Source organism: Leucopleurus acutus (assembly GCF_964270905.1).
Source record: "Leucopleurus acutus genome assembly, chromosome: 1".
Lineage (NCBI taxonomy): Eukaryota > Metazoa > Chordata > Mammalia > Artiodactyla > Delphinidae > Leucopleurus > Leucopleurus acutus.
The window spans coordinates 2,901,267-2,917,974 of record NC_139142.1 but is presented as its reverse complement, the minus strand read 5'-3'; the positions used below and the strand labels follow the sequence as shown (position 1 = coordinate 2,917,974).

The window sequence follows — 16,708 nt, the reverse complement described above, 5'->3', positions numbered from 1 at the left end:
GGGCTGGGGCTGTGCCGTCGCGCCACCCCAGCGCAACAGTTATCTTCTGAGGTTAAGCCGCAGAGGACGAACGTCCTGAAGAGTGAAGAGATTTGACTTTTTTCCAAAGGCTAATGCTCGGCTAGCGAAGCGGGGAGGCAGAACCATGGCCATCACGCCTCGCCACTACCTGGACTTCATCAATCACTACGCCGACCTGTTCCACGAGAAGCGGAGCGAGCTGGAGGAGCAGCAGATGCACCTGAACGTCGGGCTGAGGAAGATCAAAGAGACGGTCGACCAGGTACGTCGCGGCCTGAGCAGCGTTTTCTGGGGCTGCGCTAGGGGAGGGCCTCTTAATTTGAAGGTAATTGCCGCGCGTTTTCCATTTCCCTGACGTGGTTTTGTTCCTCAGGTGGAAGAGCTGCGTCGGGACCTCAGGATAAAGAGCCAAGAGCTGGAGGTGAAGAACGCGGCGGCCAACGACAAGCTGAAGAAGATGGTGAAGGACCAGCAGGAGGCGGAGAAGAAAAAGGTGCTTCTGTGTTTTGGGAACCGTGGCCTGTGTGGGCCGGGCGATCTCTGTGTCTCATGAGGGAGTAGGGGGTTTAGTCTGAGATGGGTTTTAGGGTTGAACGGGTCTGTGGTGGGGGCAGGGGTGTGTGTGTGTGTGTCTCTGTATGTGTGTGTGTGTGTGTGTGTGTCTGTGTGTGTGTGTCTGTCTGTGTGTGTGTCTGTGTGTGTCTGTGTGTGTGTGTGTGTCTGTGTGTGTGTGTCTGTGTGTGTGTCTGTGTGTGTCTGTGTGTGTCTGTGTGTCTGTGTCTGTGTGTGTCTGTCCCGGGCGGCATGAGGAGTGCCACTTTAGGACTCAGCGAATTAACCACTGCTTACCCCAGAGCCGAGCCGTCCTTCCTTTCTAGGTCATGAGCCAAGAAATTCAGGAACAGCTGCACAAGCAGCAGGAGGTCATCGCAGACAAACAGATGAGCGTCAAGGAAGATCTTGACAAGGTGGAGCCGGCCGTCATCGAGGCCCAGAATGGTGTGTGCACACTGTCAGAGGTCTGGCTCTCCGGGGAGGGTGGACAGATTAGGGGGCAGCATGGCCTTCCCCCAGAGGTCCCGGTTATGTACGTTTCCACAGCGTCATTGATAAGTCTCAAGTCTCTGAAGCCTTTTCTAAATACTTAAAGACTGTCTTCACCTCTTAAAGCAAAGTTTCCGTAAAGCTAGTCTGCTTTCACCATAGTGAAGCCCTTTTCATAAGAGAAAATGGACAAAATCAGCTTTCTGTCGGTACGTTTTTTAAAATCTGGTGATAATTTCATAAATATGCTATTTACAAATCTCTGGCTTGAATTTCATCCAGAAATATCATAAAGTAGGCAGTGTTGCTATCTTATTTATAATTATTAGAGTGTCCTGGTCGTGGCCAGCGATGACTAATTTAATTATTGGTAGCAGTCCCCCATCCTTCCTTTTCCACCCCATGTACCTGGGAAATGCTGCAGGAGGGAGCGCAGTGACCCGGCGTCCCGTCTTAGTCTGCAGTCTGCCCAGTACCTAGGCGTGGCCTTAACCCTGGGCCCCTTCCTGCCCATCAGCCTTTAACTTACTTCAAATAACCCAATTGCTTGTAGTTTTCACATTACACCACAAGAGGAATTAAAGTGCACCGTAGATTTTCACTGAGAGTTGTACTTGGATGAGGATTTAATTTAGCTCTCACCTGCCAAAGAATTACTTTAAAAAAGTGCTTTAATAAAAGTTCAGGTTAGGAAAATGTGCATTTCAGTTTATGGAAAGTGTTGGCCATTTTTTTTTAAGAACTGTTAATTCCACATCTTCACCCCAGCCGGTAAAGACAACTTCTAAATTGTGGCAGACTGAAAAGGTCTTTGTTCAATTGGTGTAAAATAAATGAACAATTTTGCTTTTTTTTTTAATACTTAAATCTTCACAGAGCTAAAGGAATTAATGAGGATTTGGGAGACATTTTTAAAGATGCTGTCCTTTATACAGAACGTTGCGATTTACGCTTAGTACAGCAAGATCTCTGTCATTATTTTGGCCACTTCAGCTATTCCAGAGGGTTTTAAGACAGAACATCCCACGTTCACTTGGATCTTCTGCGCACTTGTCCCTTTTCTGGTGAGAGTCAAAGTGTCTGGCTGTGCTCTGGTCCCCTTCTCACCGCGTCCTTTCCACCCCACCCTCTTGTGCTCCCGCCACGCCCAGCTGTGAAGTCCATAAAGAAGCAGCACCTGGTGGAGGTGCGGTCCATGGCCAACCCCCCTGCCGCCGTGAAGCTGGCGCTCGAGTCCATCTGCCTGTTGCTCGGGGAGAGCACGACGGACTGGAAGCAGATTCGCTCCATCATCATGAGGGAGAACTTCATCCCCACCATCGTGAACTTCTCTGCCGAGGAGATCAGGTGGGTGGCACCCGGTGGGGGAAACTGTTCTGGTGGCATGAGGTTCTCGTGTCTGCTTGTGGCCTCGTGTCTCTGGCTTAGCGCACACAGAAGGTAATGTCAGCTCATCAGTTGCACAAACACCTTTCCAGGCCATTTCCACTCAAACTAGTCAGATTTCCTCTCCCCATTCCTAACAGTAGTTCCCTGACCCCTTTACCTCTGTGAGCCGAATGCTGTTCCGTCCCCACGAGTGGCTACGAGCACAGCGCTGGCCCTGAGCTTGTCTCCTGTCGGGGAACAGGGAAGGGGCGGGAAGGTGAGAGTCCTTCTCAGCAGCAGTGGCCTCGTCACCTGAGAACTAGGGTCGGGCTGGCTCATCCTTGGTGGTCACTGGAGCAACAGATGGGAGCTGGCTCTAGTCTTTACATTTCGATTCCCTGAAAATTCTTCTTTACTTTTTGCCCTGCACATGCTTAGAAATACAATTCCTCTTTTGCAGTGATGCCATAAGGGAGAAGATGAAGAAGAACTACATGTCCAATCCTAGTTACAATTACGAAATCGTCAATCGGGCCTCCCTGGCCTGCGGGCCTATGGTTAAGTGGGCCATCGCACAGGTAATCAGCCTGGCTGGGAACCCCTGTGCGAGGGGGCCTAGTGTCCCGTCCCTTTTGCAAACAGTCGATCTGCCCTCCGCAGCTTAACTACGCCGACATGTTAAAGCGAGTGGAGCCCCTGCGCAACGAGCTGCAGAAGCTGGAGGACGACGCCAAGGACAACCAGCAGAAAGCCAACGAGGTGGAGCGGATGATCCGCGAGCTGGAGGCCAGCATCGCCCGCTACAAGGAGGAGTACGCGGTCCTCATCTCGGAGGCCCAGGCCATCAAAGCGGACCTGGCTGCCGTCGAAGCCAAAGTAAGGTGGTCGTCACGAGCGCACTCTTTCTGCCGCTCCCCTGAAACGCTGCCTTTCGGTGTCCTTCACCGTGCCGTGCTCGCTGGCCTCGCCGGGGGAAGCGCTGAGAGTAACAGACGACAACACAGGCCCCACGGACCGCGGTCATCCCGGGGGATTAGCTCTTTCACGTCCACGGGGGTCCTGGTGACTGTTTCCTGTGCGTTTACTGAGTGGTGTTAGGTGGATGCCAGCCGGGCACTCTGAAGCCGGGGAATCCCTCTCCCCCGCGGCCAGCTCCAAACCCATTTGTTCTCCCGCCTTGGGCTTCAGAAGTGGCATCACCGAGGGCCTCCTTGTCAGGGTCTCCCGTCCCTCTGCTTGTCCCTTCTGCTGTGGTCCCCGTCGCTCTTGCCCCCATTCCTCTGGGTCCTCAAAATGGCCGCTTTAGCCTCCCGCCTCTGGCGCCTCTTCCCTCCAGGTCAACCTTCCCCTGGAGGCTCCTTCCACCTGCTTCCTGCCCGCATATCTGCTCACACACAAGTCTCAAGGCTGACACTTAATTCTCTACACTCATCTTATGCCCTCAGATTCTGAGGCTTGCGTCGTCCTCAGTTGTGGGTGATCTGGGTCCCAACCTCCTTCGGGATCTGAACCATGAGTGTGCTTGTCTCTCCAGCCCTCCCAGACCCTGCCCACCGTGGGCAGGAACGGATGTGCACTTTTCAGCATAAAGTCTGTTTGGTTTTCTTTTTAGGTAAACCGGAGCACCGCTCTTCTGAAGAGCTTGTCTGCTGAACGGGAACGATGGGAAAAAACAAGTGAAACTTTCAAGAACCAGATGTCCACCATCGCCGGGGACTGTCTCCTGTCAGCTGCGTTTATTGCTTATGCGGGTTACTTTGACCAGCAGATGCGCCAGAACTTGTTTACCACCTGGTCCCATCACTTACAGCAAGCCAACATCCAGGTAACCATCGGCAGGGAATTTCAAAAAGGTGGGAGCCAAAATGAGGGTCAGTAAGCTGTCACCATCTCCACTGGGAAGCCGTGCCTGTCTGCGTCCTGAAGAAAAGGATCCGTAACTGCTGTCCCTCTCAGTTCCGCACAGATATCGCGAGGACGGAGTATCTGTCCAACGCTGACGAGCGTCTCCGCTGGCAGGCCAGCTCCCTACCTGCAGACGACCTGTGCACAGAGAACGCCATCATGCTGAAACGCTTCAATAGGTAAGTGCTTGTGCGCAGCAAGGGCACGGGTTAGAAGTCTTCGTGTGCAGTGCTCCCCTTTTCATTTTTTTTTCAAAACACACCTTTAGAAGAGGGGAACAGGACATTGGGAGGGTCCGCGTGCTCACCTCTGATGGTGGGCTGTGCACGGTTCCCTTTTTCTTTCGTTGTGACTGTCCAAACTGTCCTACGATGAGTGGTTCTCATGTAACCTTTTTTTTTAAAAAAAAAAAAATTTATTGATTGATTGATTTTTGGCTGCATGGGGTCTTGTTGCTGTGCGTGGGCTTCCTCTAGTTGTGGTGAGCGGGGGCTACTCTTGGTTGCGGCACGTGGGCTTCTCATTGCAGTGGCTTCTCTTGTTGCGGAGCACGGGCTCTAGGCTCACGGGCCTCAGTAGTTGTGGCATGCTGGCTCAGTAGTTGTGGCGCACGGGCTTAGTTGCTCCGTGGCATGTGGGATCTTCCCGGACCAGGGCTCGAACCTGTGTCCCCTGCATTGGCAGGTGGATTCTTAACCACTGCGCCACCAGGGAAGCCTCATGTAACCTTTTGAAATTGATGGGCATGGCTGTGTATTGGGCGAGAATCAAAACAGACCCTCTCGGGAATTCCCCGGCGGTCCAGTGGTTGGGACTCGGTGCTTTCACTGCCAGGGGTGTGGGTTCGATCCCTGGTTGGGGAACTAAGATCCCCCAAGCCATGCAGTGCGGCCAAAAAACAAAAACAAAAAACAGACTGTCTCTTAAAATATTACAAGAATTGGAAGTGTTTAGCTAGAGAGAGAGTTAAGGGAAGCGGCTCCCTGATTTTGGTTTAAGGAGGGGGCCAGAGTAAGAGGAGGAACGGGCCTGCAGCCGAGGGGGGCTCACAGAGCAGTTCAAGGACTGACCCCCTCCTCTGTGGCAGCTCCCAAACCCAGCCACCCTGGGTTTTCTTTCTCTTTCAAAAAACTGATTCCCAGAGTCCTGTTTAACCATATCTGCACATCTTGGAACCTTTGAGCCCTTGCTGTATGCCACTGTCCCCAGGGCACAAAGAGGAGCCAACCCTCAGGTCTCACAAGTGGCGCGGGGTCTCGCCAGGGGCCGCTGGCCGGAATGTCCATCCATTGTGGCGTCTATGAGGGGTCTGTGTGGGGGGCTGCATTTGTCTTACATGGAAATGCATGCTTCCGGGTGTCCCAAAGCCCGGCACTCGTGAAGAATGATGCATCTCAGAACATTCACAGGACAGAGTGTGTCCTACCAGAGGCCCGGAAATGCCTCTGACGCCCCTCGTTGGGGCCAGTGAACAGGTCGCCGTGCGTCCCCCCGGTGGGAGGCCGGGGGCCCTTGCAGACCTGGCCCTTCGTCCAGAGCCCGCGTGTGAGGGTGCTTCCGGCAGGCCACAGTGTGGGGTGGTGTGCTCCCCCGGGGACACACGTGTGTCTGTAAACACATAAACCTCCTTTGTGTACATGGACCAGAAACCGGTGACCAGGGAGGAGGGGGAGGGGCGGTTCTCACCACTTGCCCTTTCGTAGCTCCTGAATTTTATACAATCACGTGTGTGTATTATGTTTTTAACATTTTTTTGTTAAGCAGCTGTGTGACCCTGGAAAATGATGTTCGCCTTTCTGTGCCCCTTTTTCCTCCTTTGTGAAATGGACGTGAGGATAACACCTGTCTTGTAGGGTTATCGTGAGCATTGAGTGAAGGAGGGTCCTGGGCAGCGTAAACTCTTCCCAGCCGTCAGCTCGTGGGGCTGCAGCAGCAGCGGTGTTGATACCTGCCCTGCAGGAGTTGGCCCTGAGAGGGGCAGCAGTAAATTCTACAGAGAACAGTCATCCTCGTGCAGTATGCTCAGACTTCTTAGAGAAGCACCGTGTGTCCCAGAAAGAAAAGAAGCTTTAACTACAGCCCTTCTTAGCAGAGTCTGTGGTTTAGTTACCTCCCCGTCATAGAAGTCCTTCAAAAAGATGATTTTAGTATTAAGCCTTAGGTCACGTTGGTCTCTGCTGATAAACCTGGAACCCACAGCTGAGTGTGAGACAGCCTTCCCGTCATCTTGTCGGGCTCTGCCTGCCATGTCCTCGTGCTTCCTGTGGACCTCTAACCTCCTTCTCTGGGGTCCGTCCTCAGGTATCCACTGATCATCGACCCCTCAGGACAGGCCACAGAGTTCATCATGAATGAGTATAAGGACCGCAAGATCACACGGACCAGCTTCCTGGACGACGCCTTCAGGAAGAACCTGGAGAGTGCGCTGAGGTTCGGCAACCCCCTTCTGGTCCAGGTTCGTGTGCCTCTCAGCTCTGCAGACTCTGCTTCCCACAGGGAAGGCCTTTAGGGCTGCATTTAGGTTTTTGCAAATGCAGTTGATGTGAATCACATAATACGTGCTACTTTTTGAACTTTGCAAGATGTCACCTGATATGAAAGCAAGGTTAGGGGATTACCCGATGGTCCAGTGGTTAGGACTCCGCACTTTCACTGCTGAGGGTCCGGGTTCAACATCTGGTCGGGGAACTAAGATCTCACAAGCCGAGCGGCGTGGCCAAAAACATTTTAAAAAGGCAAAGCTAAAGCTCTGAGATGGATCTATAAAAAATCCAACAGAAGCAGTGTTTGCGCTTAAAATTCTAGTTGGTCTAGATCGTCACCATCCACCGGGACAGTGACGGAAACGCTCTTTAGCTTGTGCGGAACTGCATGGCGGCCCCACTGTTGAGCACTTCACGGGCCAGCGCGACAAGGAACCGAACTTTCAATTTTGTTTAAGTAGCCACGTGTGCCTAATGGCCACGTATTGGGCAGCGCAGGTCTAAATAGCTGGGTATTTATCTGGAGTAGGAAGTCAGTACTATGGGTGAAAATAAACACTGTAAAACTCTCCCTGTCAATGACACCTCACACATACACATGTAGGACGTGGAGAGCTATGATCCAGTTCTGAATCCAGTTTTGAACCGTGAAGTCCGGCGAACAGGGGGGAGAGTGCTCATCACCCTCGGTGACCAGGACATAGACCTGTCGCCATCCTTCGTCATCTTCCTGTCCACCCGGGATCCCACGGTAAGGGACGGGGCCCTCCTCCGTGAAGACGGGGCAGCGTTAGGTGAGGCCACGGATGTGTAGCAAAGCTGCCTGGTCTGTCGCCCCTTTTGGCAGGTCGAGTTCCCACCTGATCTCTGTTCCCGGGTTACTTTCGTCAACTTCACCGTCACCCGTAGCAGTTTGCAGAGCCAGTGTCTCAATGAAGTTCTCAAGGCAGAAAGACCTGACGTGGATGAAAAACGTTCCGATCTTCTTAAACTCCAAGGTATGTCTCTGGATCCATAGTTCTCGGTGCAGGTCGGGGGCCTGAACTTTCACAGGACGAGGGTGCGCCGGGCTTGTGTCGGACGCATCACAGAGCACTCCGTGGAAAGAACGTAAGTCCTGTAGTGAGCTCTGGGTGTTCTCATCATTTAAGGGGAATTTCAGCTGCGCTTACGTCAGCTAGAAAAGTCTCTGCTACAAGCTCTGAATGAGGTGAAAGGGCGCATCTTGGATGATGACACGATCATAACGACCCTGGAGAACCTCAAGAAAGAGGCCGCCGAGGTGACGAGGAAAGTCGAGGAGACGGACATTGTGATGCAGGAGGTGGAGACTGTGTCCCAGCAGTACCTGCCGCTGTCCACCGCCTGCAGCAGCATCTACTTCACCATGGAGTCCCTGAAGCAGGTGAGTGGGGCCGCGCCCAGCCGGGGCTCCCGCCCCACCTGCACAGGCGCTAACAGCCACCTTCGCCACTTCCAGATACACTTCCTGTACCAGTACTCCCTGCAGTTCTTCCTGGACATCTACCACAACGTCCTGTACGAGAACCCGAACCTGAAGGGCGTCACCGACCACACGCAGCGCCTCTCCATCATCACCAAGGACCTCTTCCAGGTACGGCGCACGCCCGGCTGTCCCGGGATGCGTGCGTGCGCGCGTGCGTGCGCGCGTGTGTGCAGTGGGGGGCTCGGGAGCAGTGCTTCAGGGTCGGCAGTGCTTCCTGCATTTGGCTGCAGGTGGCGTTTAACCGGGTAGCTCGAGGCATGCTGCACCAGGACCACATCACCTTCGCCATGCTGCTGGCGAGAATCAAACTGAAGGGCACCATCGGGTAAGTCGGCTGCCCCGCCCCACTTTCCACCAGAGAACGTCGTCATTTTGCAGCCTGCCTGCTAGCATTTTCTGATGGGATGAGCTTTTTGTTCTTCTTAAAGCCATTATTGCTCTTTTAGTGACAGTAGAAGTGAATCTGAGAGACCCCAGCTGACTGTTGCCCCCTTCCCAGGGAGCCCACCTACGATGCCGAGTTCCAGCACTTCCTGAGGGGGAAGGAGATCGTCCTGAACGCTGGCTCGACGCCCAAGATCCAGGGTCTGACGGTGGAGCAGGCCGAGGCGGCGGTGCGGCTGAGCTGCCTGCCCGCGTTTAGGGATCTGATTGCGAAGGTTCAAGCAGACGAGGTAAGTGTCTTGTGAACGCTCCCGGGGGGAAGCTGGCCTTACTCCCAGGGAGTCGCGTGTGTTGTGTAACACCCAGGACGTTGCGTGTTCGTGTAGCACCCAGGACGTTGTGCGGTGTTTTCTCACGTCAAACATCGACACGTTGGTCCCAACCTCACTTCCGCTGTTGCCCCCACAGCAATTTGGCATCTGGCTGGACAGCAGCTCCCCAGAGCAGACGGTGCCGTACCTCTGGAGCGAGGAAAGCCCTGCAAGTAAGCCCCACGAGGCCTCCCCCGTTGTTTTCATTCTGGACCAGAGTGTACGGTTGGGCTTTGCTGCTTGAATGCAGGGACGCTCCCCAAAGATAAAAGGCCATTGATTCCTGAGATAAGTATTTCGGTGTTAAAACTTAGGAGACAGCTTGGGCGTAAGAAAGCGAAAAACTCCCAATTCCTGTTGCAACTCATGCTTAAAGACCAAAAGAGAAATAGATCAGAAGGTCCTTGCCCAACATCGGGGGGGAAACTGGCTGGTTTCGAGCGTGTTATGCGAGGCTCTGGACCAGACAGGCCCCACGATGGGGAGGAAGAAAAGGGTGATGTCCAGCGTGGCTGCAGCTCAGTCGTGGGCTGTAGGGTGTCTGTGATCTTAGACGTTCCTGAGAATCTTCAGGGTTCTCCACAAATGGGTACGATGTAGTTAGCCATTTAGAATCAGTAACCACTCATCACCCACAGACCCAGGCGTAGGTCTTGTCACAGCTCTTCCCAGAGGGCTCAGTGACCGCGTGGAGGTGGTGGCAGTTCTCAGGCAGAGAGGACAGAGCGGGCGTCGTGGTGTCTGGGGTGTTTGAGCTGAGTCTCGGACAATGAGTGTTTGCAGAGCGAGAGCTGGTGGCAAGAGCAGTCCAGGCAGGAGAACATCTCAAAGTCTGTGCTGTCACCAACCCCCAGCCCTTCTCACGGCCTCGTTTCAGCTCCCATCGGGCAAGCCATCCACCGGCTGCTCTTGATTCAGGCCTTCCGCCCCGACCGCCTGCTGGCCATGGCTCACATGTTTGTCTCCACAAACCTCGGGGATTCCTTCATGTCCATCATGGAGCAGCCGCTCGACCTGACCCACATCGTGGACACAGAGGTACGCTCTGGCCCCGCGGACTCTGAACCCAGCCCGTTTTCACGAGCCCCTCCGCAGGGCTCTCCTCCCTCGACAGGTGCGCTGTCGGGTGGGATGCTCTCTCACCCAATTCCGACTTCCTGATCTGCAGGTAAAGCCAAACACCCCTGTCCTAATGTGCTCTGTGCCTGGTTACGATGCCAGCGGGCACGTGGAGGACCTCGCAGCTGAGCAGAACACACAGATCACGTCCATTGCCATTGGTAAGGGTGCTTGGTCAGTTCCACGGGGGGCACCCCAGACTTCAATGTGGGTGGGCGTTGAAGTTCAAGTCCATGTGCTGACACTAAGCTTTCTGGTACCAGGCTCGGCAGAAGGCTTTAACCAAGCAGATAAGGCAATAAATACAGCCGTGAAGTCGGGCAGGTAGGCTTGTTGGGTTTTGCTTTACCAGGCCCGAGTGCCCAAGAACTCAGGCCGTAAGGTGAGGTGTGGCTGCGGCCTTGTCCCTGCGCTGCAGGTGGGTGATGCTGAAGAACGTGCACCTGGCTCCGGGCTGGCTGATGCAGCTGGAGAAGAAGCTGCACTCCCTGCAGCCGCACGCCTGCTTCAGGCTCTTCCTCACCATGGAGATCAACCCCAAGGTGGGCGGCACGGAGGGCGCGAGGCGGTGCGCCAGGCGCTGGTTGGCACGTGTGTGTGAGCTGAAACACACGTGGAAACCGCGGTCACGGGCGCCGTGTCTTGCTCAGGTGCCTGTGAACCTGCTCCGGGCGGGCCGCATCTTCGTGTTCGAGCCGCCGCCGGGCGTGAAGGCCAACATGCTGAGGACCTTCAGCAGCATCCCCGTGTCTCGGATATGCAAGGTGAGCATGGGGCTCGGCGTCGAGCTGGGTGCGGCGGCCACGCGGACGTCCGGGCGCCGAGAGGAGACCGGGGCCCGGCTCGCGGGCAGGGGAGCGTTGTGGCAGGAGCGGTGCATCGGTTCTGTGTTTCTTAAGCGCTGTTTCCTTTTGTGCCTTAATCCACCTTTTCTGCCATTTTTAGAAACTTGTTCTCTTCTATGTAATCTTCTGGTTACATAGCGTAGTTGGGAGTACACCTTTATTAATATAAAAATTGGCGTAGTTTTCTGCTAACAACAATATTCGTGTTAATTACTAAGATCACAGTGGTTCCAACGTTAGTACGTGGAAAGCTCTTTTTAAGACTTTGATTCCGACAGGCTCTGCACTATTTTCTTAGCTAGAAAGGGGGCTGCGTTCTGGTGATTCTCTCCTTGCTAACTTCCCCACCTAGTCTCCCAACGAGCGTGCTCGCTTGTACTTCCTGCTGGCCTGGTTCCACGCCATCATCCAAGAGCGCTTACGATACGCACCCCTGGGGTGGTCGAAGAAGTATGAATTCGGGGAGTCTGACCTGCGGTCGGCCTGCGACACCGTGGACACGTGGCTGGACGACACGGCCAAGGCAAGCGTGGGCTGTGCCGTGAGGGGGGGACTCGCGTACAGGTGGCTGCCTGCCGTGGGCGTGACCAGCCTCCCCCACCCCCCAGGGAAGGCAGAACATCTCTCCAGACAAGATCCCCTGGGCGGCGCTCAAGACCTTGATGGCCCAGTCCATCTACGGCGGCCGGGTGGACAATGAGTTCGACCAGCGCCTGCTCAACACTTTCCTGGAGCGTCTCTTCACCACCAGGAGTTTCGACAGTGAATTTAAGCTGGCCTGCAAGGTCGACGGGCACAAAGACATCCAAATGCCAGACGGCATCAGGTATGCGTCCGCCCCCGGGACCCACAGGGGAGGCACCGCGCGCTTCCGGCCCGCGTGTAACGGCACTAACAGCGTGCCGCCTTTCCAGGCGAGAGGAGTTCGTGCAGTGGGTGGAGCTGCTCCCGGACACGCAGACCCCCTCCTGGCTGGGCTTGCCCAACAACGCTGAGAAGGTCCTGCTCACCACGCAGGGTGGGTACCCAGCTGTCCTCCCCCAGACCGCACCTCCCTCCCTCCACTCCGGGGGGCAGGGAAAACCATCTGCTCCCGCTGGTGTCTTTCCTGCGGTACGGGCTCCGTCCTGGGGAAAAGGCTCGATAGCTGCTTACATGGAGTCGGGAAATTGCATTTAGGTTTTTTGTCTTAGATTCAGAAGAAATTTCATTTTTTCTCCTGTTCAGTTTTCTTAAACTCTTGGCATTAAGTGACGTTTTAAATCTTTTAGTCTCTCTTTGGAATACGCTTTTTTGGAACTTCAGGACTATTCAAGAAATCCTCTAACCCAGTGGTTCTCGAAGTGTGGTCCCCAGACCCACAGCTTCAGCCTCCCCTGCAAATTTAGACAGGCAGGTCCTCGGGCCCCACGCCGGGGAATCGGAACTGGACTTGCTGGGGCCTGGCGTCTGTTTTGATAAGCCCCCCGGTCGCTGAGACACTCAGGTTTGAGAACTGCTCATCTGAGCCAGGCTTCTCTTTATGGGAAACAGGCCCAGAAGACGGGTGATTTGCCCAAACTCACACCCTGGTTGATAGGACAGACCCCAACAGTTCACCTCAGGCCCGCGATTCAGCTCTGTAATGAGAAGAACCCCTGGCCATGGGGCCTGCTTTCTGACTGACGACGACCTTGAACGCGTGCCTCTCGCTGGGGGAGGTGGGGGGTGGCAGGCCCCACAGGTGACCAAATGGGAGGCCGGGCTGGCCAGCAGGGAAGCAGAGGAGGGCTTGAGGCCTGGGTGCTGGGCAGGTCTCGGCCAGGGGTGGGGGTGGGGGGGCGCTGGGCCTTGTCTCATACAGCAGCGTGTACTGAGATCACTTAGCGAGTTAATACCGTGCTGCCTGCTGGGACCGGCGCTGGGTCCCGCTCAACACTGTAGTGAGTGTTATCTGAGCCCCATGTCACGCCAGAGCTGATGGTGCCCCAGGTGGTGTGGCCCACGTGGAGGCCGTGAGGTACGAGCCACAGGGGCCTGGCTTGGGGAAGCTGAGCCCTGTCCTCCAGCCCAGCCTCCAGGTGAGAGTGCCGCTCAGGAACTGGACTTGGAGCGCCCCACTCGGGTCAGGGACCCGCAGGCAGAGGCAGAGTCCAGAGCCCGCGGGAGGCCGCCACACGGCTCCGCGCAGTCTCAGCCGGAAGTGGTCACGCGTTAGCAGCCCAGGTGGCCTCCCTGCCTGGCGCTGGCGCGCCCCAGAGCCCACCCCCTGACGACAGTGGATGCGCGAGCCTAGCAGAGGCCTCTGGGGTTTGCACTCGGCCACTGGGGCAGCCCCAGCAGTCAGGACTTGACCTGGTGGTGCTGCTTCTTCTGTCGTTGGCGCCTTACCTTTCTGGTCAGGCCATCCTCCGTGCTTTAGGACAGGTACCCGCGTGGTACCTTGCAGGGCACACAGTTACACCTGTGAAACAAACGCAGTGTGCGGCCTTTACCTTCAAGTCCCTTTCTCTCTGCTCTCCTGCTGTGCACTCTCTCCCTGCGGCCCAGGCGTGGACATGATCAGTAAAATGCTGAAGATGCAGATGCTGGAGGACGAGGACGACCTGGCCTACGCAGAGACGGAGAAGAAGACGAGGCCGGATGCCACGTCCGACGGGCGCCCCGCCTGGATGCGGACGCTGCACACCACCGCGTCCAACTGGCTGCATCTCATTCCTCAGACGCTGAGCCACCTCAAACGCACGGTGGAGAACATCAAGGTGGCTGGCCCTTCCCCCGCCGAGTCCTGGGGCTTGGGGGGTCCTAGCAAGTGGGACCGGGCGGGTCGAGCCGACCTCAGTGTTGTCTCGGAGCGCACGCGCGCCTGGGCCGGGCTGGAGGGAACTCCCTAGGATGAAGGTGGTGCGTCTTCCACGAGGAGGTGAATGACTGCCAAGGACGCGGCGGCAGCCGTTCTCCTTCTCTACAGAATTGCCCAGAGCTGCCATCGGTCAGGCAGGCCCGCAGCTTCGTGCGAGGTCTCGTGCAGGGTCGAGCTGGGGTGACACTGTGAATAATACGGGGAGGGCTATGAAACCGGGGCTCCCTGAGGCTGAGTTACTTCTGGTTGTCTTTTCTGCTGGAGAAAAGACCTCTTCCCAGACTCCCTCCTCTCCTTCACTCTGGCCTTCTTTCCCAACACCTGTAGGATCCTCTGTTCAGATTCTTTGAGAGAGAGGTGAAGATGGGCGCCAAGTTACTCCAGGACGTCCGCCAGGATCTTGCTGACGTTGTGCAGGTGTGCGAGGGCAAGAAGAAGCAGACCAACTACCTGCGCACGCTAACCAACGAGCTGGTGAAAGGTGCGCCCGCGGGGTGCAGGGGTTCTCCCGGGAGCCCCTCCGCGTGGCGGCAGGTCCCGGCCGGGCCTCGCCCAGACTTCCCTCAGGGCAGCTCGATGCCCGCACCTGGGAGCAGACTTAGAAACGCCCGAGAATTTGTATCCGTTTTATGCTGGTTCACTGAGCACTGAACAGAATCTTTACTCACTTCTGCAGTCTTTAGGGAGGACTAGGGCAGGGTGCTGGAGTCCAAAGGCACAGGGACCCCCGGGGTTTCCATCGGCTCTGAGAGCCTCCATTGGCAGTACCGCCGAGCCGCCCGTGGCGGGGGTTTGTAGCTGTGGTTCCTCGGGGCGGTTGTGCTCCTCCAGACGCGTCCTGTGGGTCACCCGGACTGGGCGCGGAGCACGTGCGGTGGGGATGGTGGCCCATGCAGGGCGTGAGGTGCACCAGGGAGGGGAAGCAGCAGAGCCTGCACGCGGGGGCAGACCTGCCAGCGCTCAGCTGTGCGCCCACCTGCGCCGGGGGAACTGTCGGCACTGATGCCAGGCCGGGGCTCCTCGCTTGCAGGAATTCTGCCCCGGAGCTGGTCCCACTACACGGTGCCCGCCGGCATGACTGTCATCCAGTGGGTCTCCGACTTCAGTGAGAGGATCAAACAGCTGCAGAACATCTCACTGGCGGCTGCCTCTGGTGGCGCCAAGGAGCTAAAGGTGGTGGCCACTCCTGAGGAGCTGGGGGAGGGTCCCCGGGAGAGTCCCCGGGGAGGGTCGGCAGCTGGCCCGGGTGCTGGCTCTCGGGCCCGGTGGGGCCGGCTCTCAGCTGGGGCTGCTTCTTCCCACAGAACATCCACGTGTGCCTGGGCGGCCTGTTTGTGCCCGAGGCGTACATCACTGCCACCAGGCAGTACGTGGCCCAGGCCAACAGCTGGTCCCTGGAGGAGCTCTGCCTGGAGGTGAACGTCACCACCTCGCAGAGCACCACGCTGGACGCCTGCAGCTTTGGGGTCACGGGTGAGTGGGGGCCACTCCGGCCGGCCGGGCTTCTCTTCTCTCTCAGGTTCCCCTCCCCTGTCCCCGGGCCTGCAGCTCAGCCATCGCCCGCTCGCGGGCCGCCTGCTGGTGGTTCCCACGCGAACGCGTTAAGTTAGAGCCCAGGCCCGTGGCCGCGCAGCTCGTGTTCCCCTCGGGGGGTCCTGACCGCCCGCCCCCCCACAGGGTTGAAGCTCCAGGGGGCCACGTGCAACAACAACAAGCTCTCGCTCTCCAACGCCATCTCCACCGTCCTCCCCCTGACGCAGCTGCGCTGGGTCAAGCAGACAAGCGCAGAGAAAAAGGCTAACGTGGTGAGTGGCTCCATCCCGTCCTCTGTGGTCAGGGAGGCTCTGAGGACGCCCACCGGGCGCCAGGGCGACCTCCCCGCCCTCTCCCAGCCGCGAGTCCCTGCGTCACAGGAGGAACCGTCCGTTCCCTCTCGCGTGAAGCCCCTGCCCCAGAGCCCCCTTTCCTTGCAGGTGACCCTTCCCGTCTACCTGAACTTCACCCGAGCAGACCTCATCTTCACCGTGGACTTTGAAATCGCGACCAAGGAGGACCCGCGCAGCTTCTACGAGCGCGGCGTTGCCGTTCTCTGCACCGAGTGAGACTCGCCTTTTCTAGCGCCCCTTTCTGTAACAGTAAAATTAATATTTAACGTTTATTCGTTATTAGGATGTGTGGAAGGTACGGACTTGTCAAAGGAAAGTTGTTGGTGTGAGGCTAGAAGAGGCCGAAAGAAGCCAGACGGCTGGGAGGTGGAAACGGGAGGGATACAGGGACGTGGTTTTGAGGGCCGAAGCATGGCTTGTTTTATGAAATAAAACACTAAGCATGAGCCGGCTCCGGCCTCTTGTCTCAGCTCTGGCTCCTGTGGACACCCTGGACCCTTCACAACACAGAGGCAGCCCCGTTCCTAGGAGAGCGCTGGCGCTCCCGGGGCGTGGGGCTGGCGCCGTGTCCCGTCACCGGGAACCTGTGGCCCAGGTGGACGCCCTCTTCCCGCCTCCTCTCTGGCATCTTCGTTCCCACGACCCTAGGGTGGTGGCTGGAAGTGACGGGCATGCTGTCCTGCGAAGCAGGTTTCTGGCCTGTGCGGGGCCTCGCGAGAGCTCCTGGGGCGCCGGGGCGCTGGCCCCGGCATCAGCGCAGGCCCCGCCATGACCCCGGCCGTCCTGCCGCGGGCTGCCTGTGAGCCAAGCTCGGGCCCAGCGCGGTGACAGCCTGAGGCCCGACTGGACGCCCTGGCCCTGCCCACACCCTCCCAGTCCCAGCAGCCTCCGCGGGGCGGCCGGGGGCCTCAGAGCCGGAGCCGCCTCCCACCC

General features: G+C 57.0%; 1 protein-coding gene across 1 annotated transcript in view; it reads left to right on the top strand.

The window, feature by feature from the left end:
* Positions 1-16,176, top strand: part of DYNC1H1 (dynein cytoplasmic 1 heavy chain 1) — a 66,222-nt gene extending 50,046 nt beyond the window's left edge. The window contains exons 49-78 of the mRNA XM_082854100.1: positions 110-283; positions 395-514; positions 900-1,020; positions 2,217-2,412; positions 2,894-3,011; positions 3,094-3,309; positions 4,046-4,258; positions 4,390-4,517; positions 6,640-6,793; positions 7,426-7,572; positions 7,669-7,819; positions 7,973-8,226; positions 8,302-8,436; positions 8,559-8,653; positions 8,828-9,002; positions 9,181-9,256; positions 9,961-10,121; positions 10,252-10,363; positions 10,466-10,526; positions 10,621-10,744; positions 10,853-10,966; positions 11,400-11,570; positions 11,656-11,873; positions 11,962-12,065; positions 13,577-13,788; positions 14,217-14,370; positions 14,920-15,062; positions 15,194-15,362; positions 15,567-15,694; positions 15,863-16,176. Of these exons, the coding sequence (XP_082710226.1) occupies positions 110-283; positions 395-514; positions 900-1,020; positions 2,217-2,412; positions 2,894-3,011; positions 3,094-3,309; positions 4,046-4,258; positions 4,390-4,517; positions 6,640-6,793; positions 7,426-7,572; positions 7,669-7,819; positions 7,973-8,226; positions 8,302-8,436; positions 8,559-8,653; positions 8,828-9,002; positions 9,181-9,256; positions 9,961-10,121; positions 10,252-10,363; positions 10,466-10,526; positions 10,621-10,744; positions 10,853-10,966; positions 11,400-11,570; positions 11,656-11,873; positions 11,962-12,065; positions 13,577-13,788; positions 14,217-14,370; positions 14,920-15,062; positions 15,194-15,362; positions 15,567-15,694; positions 15,863-15,991 (4,473 nt within the window). The 3' untranslated portion in view covers positions 15,992-16,176. The remainder of the gene's footprint in view (positions 1-109; positions 284-394; positions 515-899; positions 1,021-2,216; positions 2,413-2,893; positions 3,012-3,093; positions 3,310-4,045; positions 4,259-4,389; positions 4,518-6,639; positions 6,794-7,425; positions 7,573-7,668; positions 7,820-7,972; positions 8,227-8,301; positions 8,437-8,558; positions 8,654-8,827; positions 9,003-9,180; positions 9,257-9,960; positions 10,122-10,251; positions 10,364-10,465; positions 10,527-10,620; positions 10,745-10,852; positions 10,967-11,399; positions 11,571-11,655; positions 11,874-11,961; positions 12,066-13,576; positions 13,789-14,216; positions 14,371-14,919; positions 15,063-15,193; positions 15,363-15,566; positions 15,695-15,862) is intronic.
* Positions 16,177-16,708: the final 532 nt, after the last annotated feature.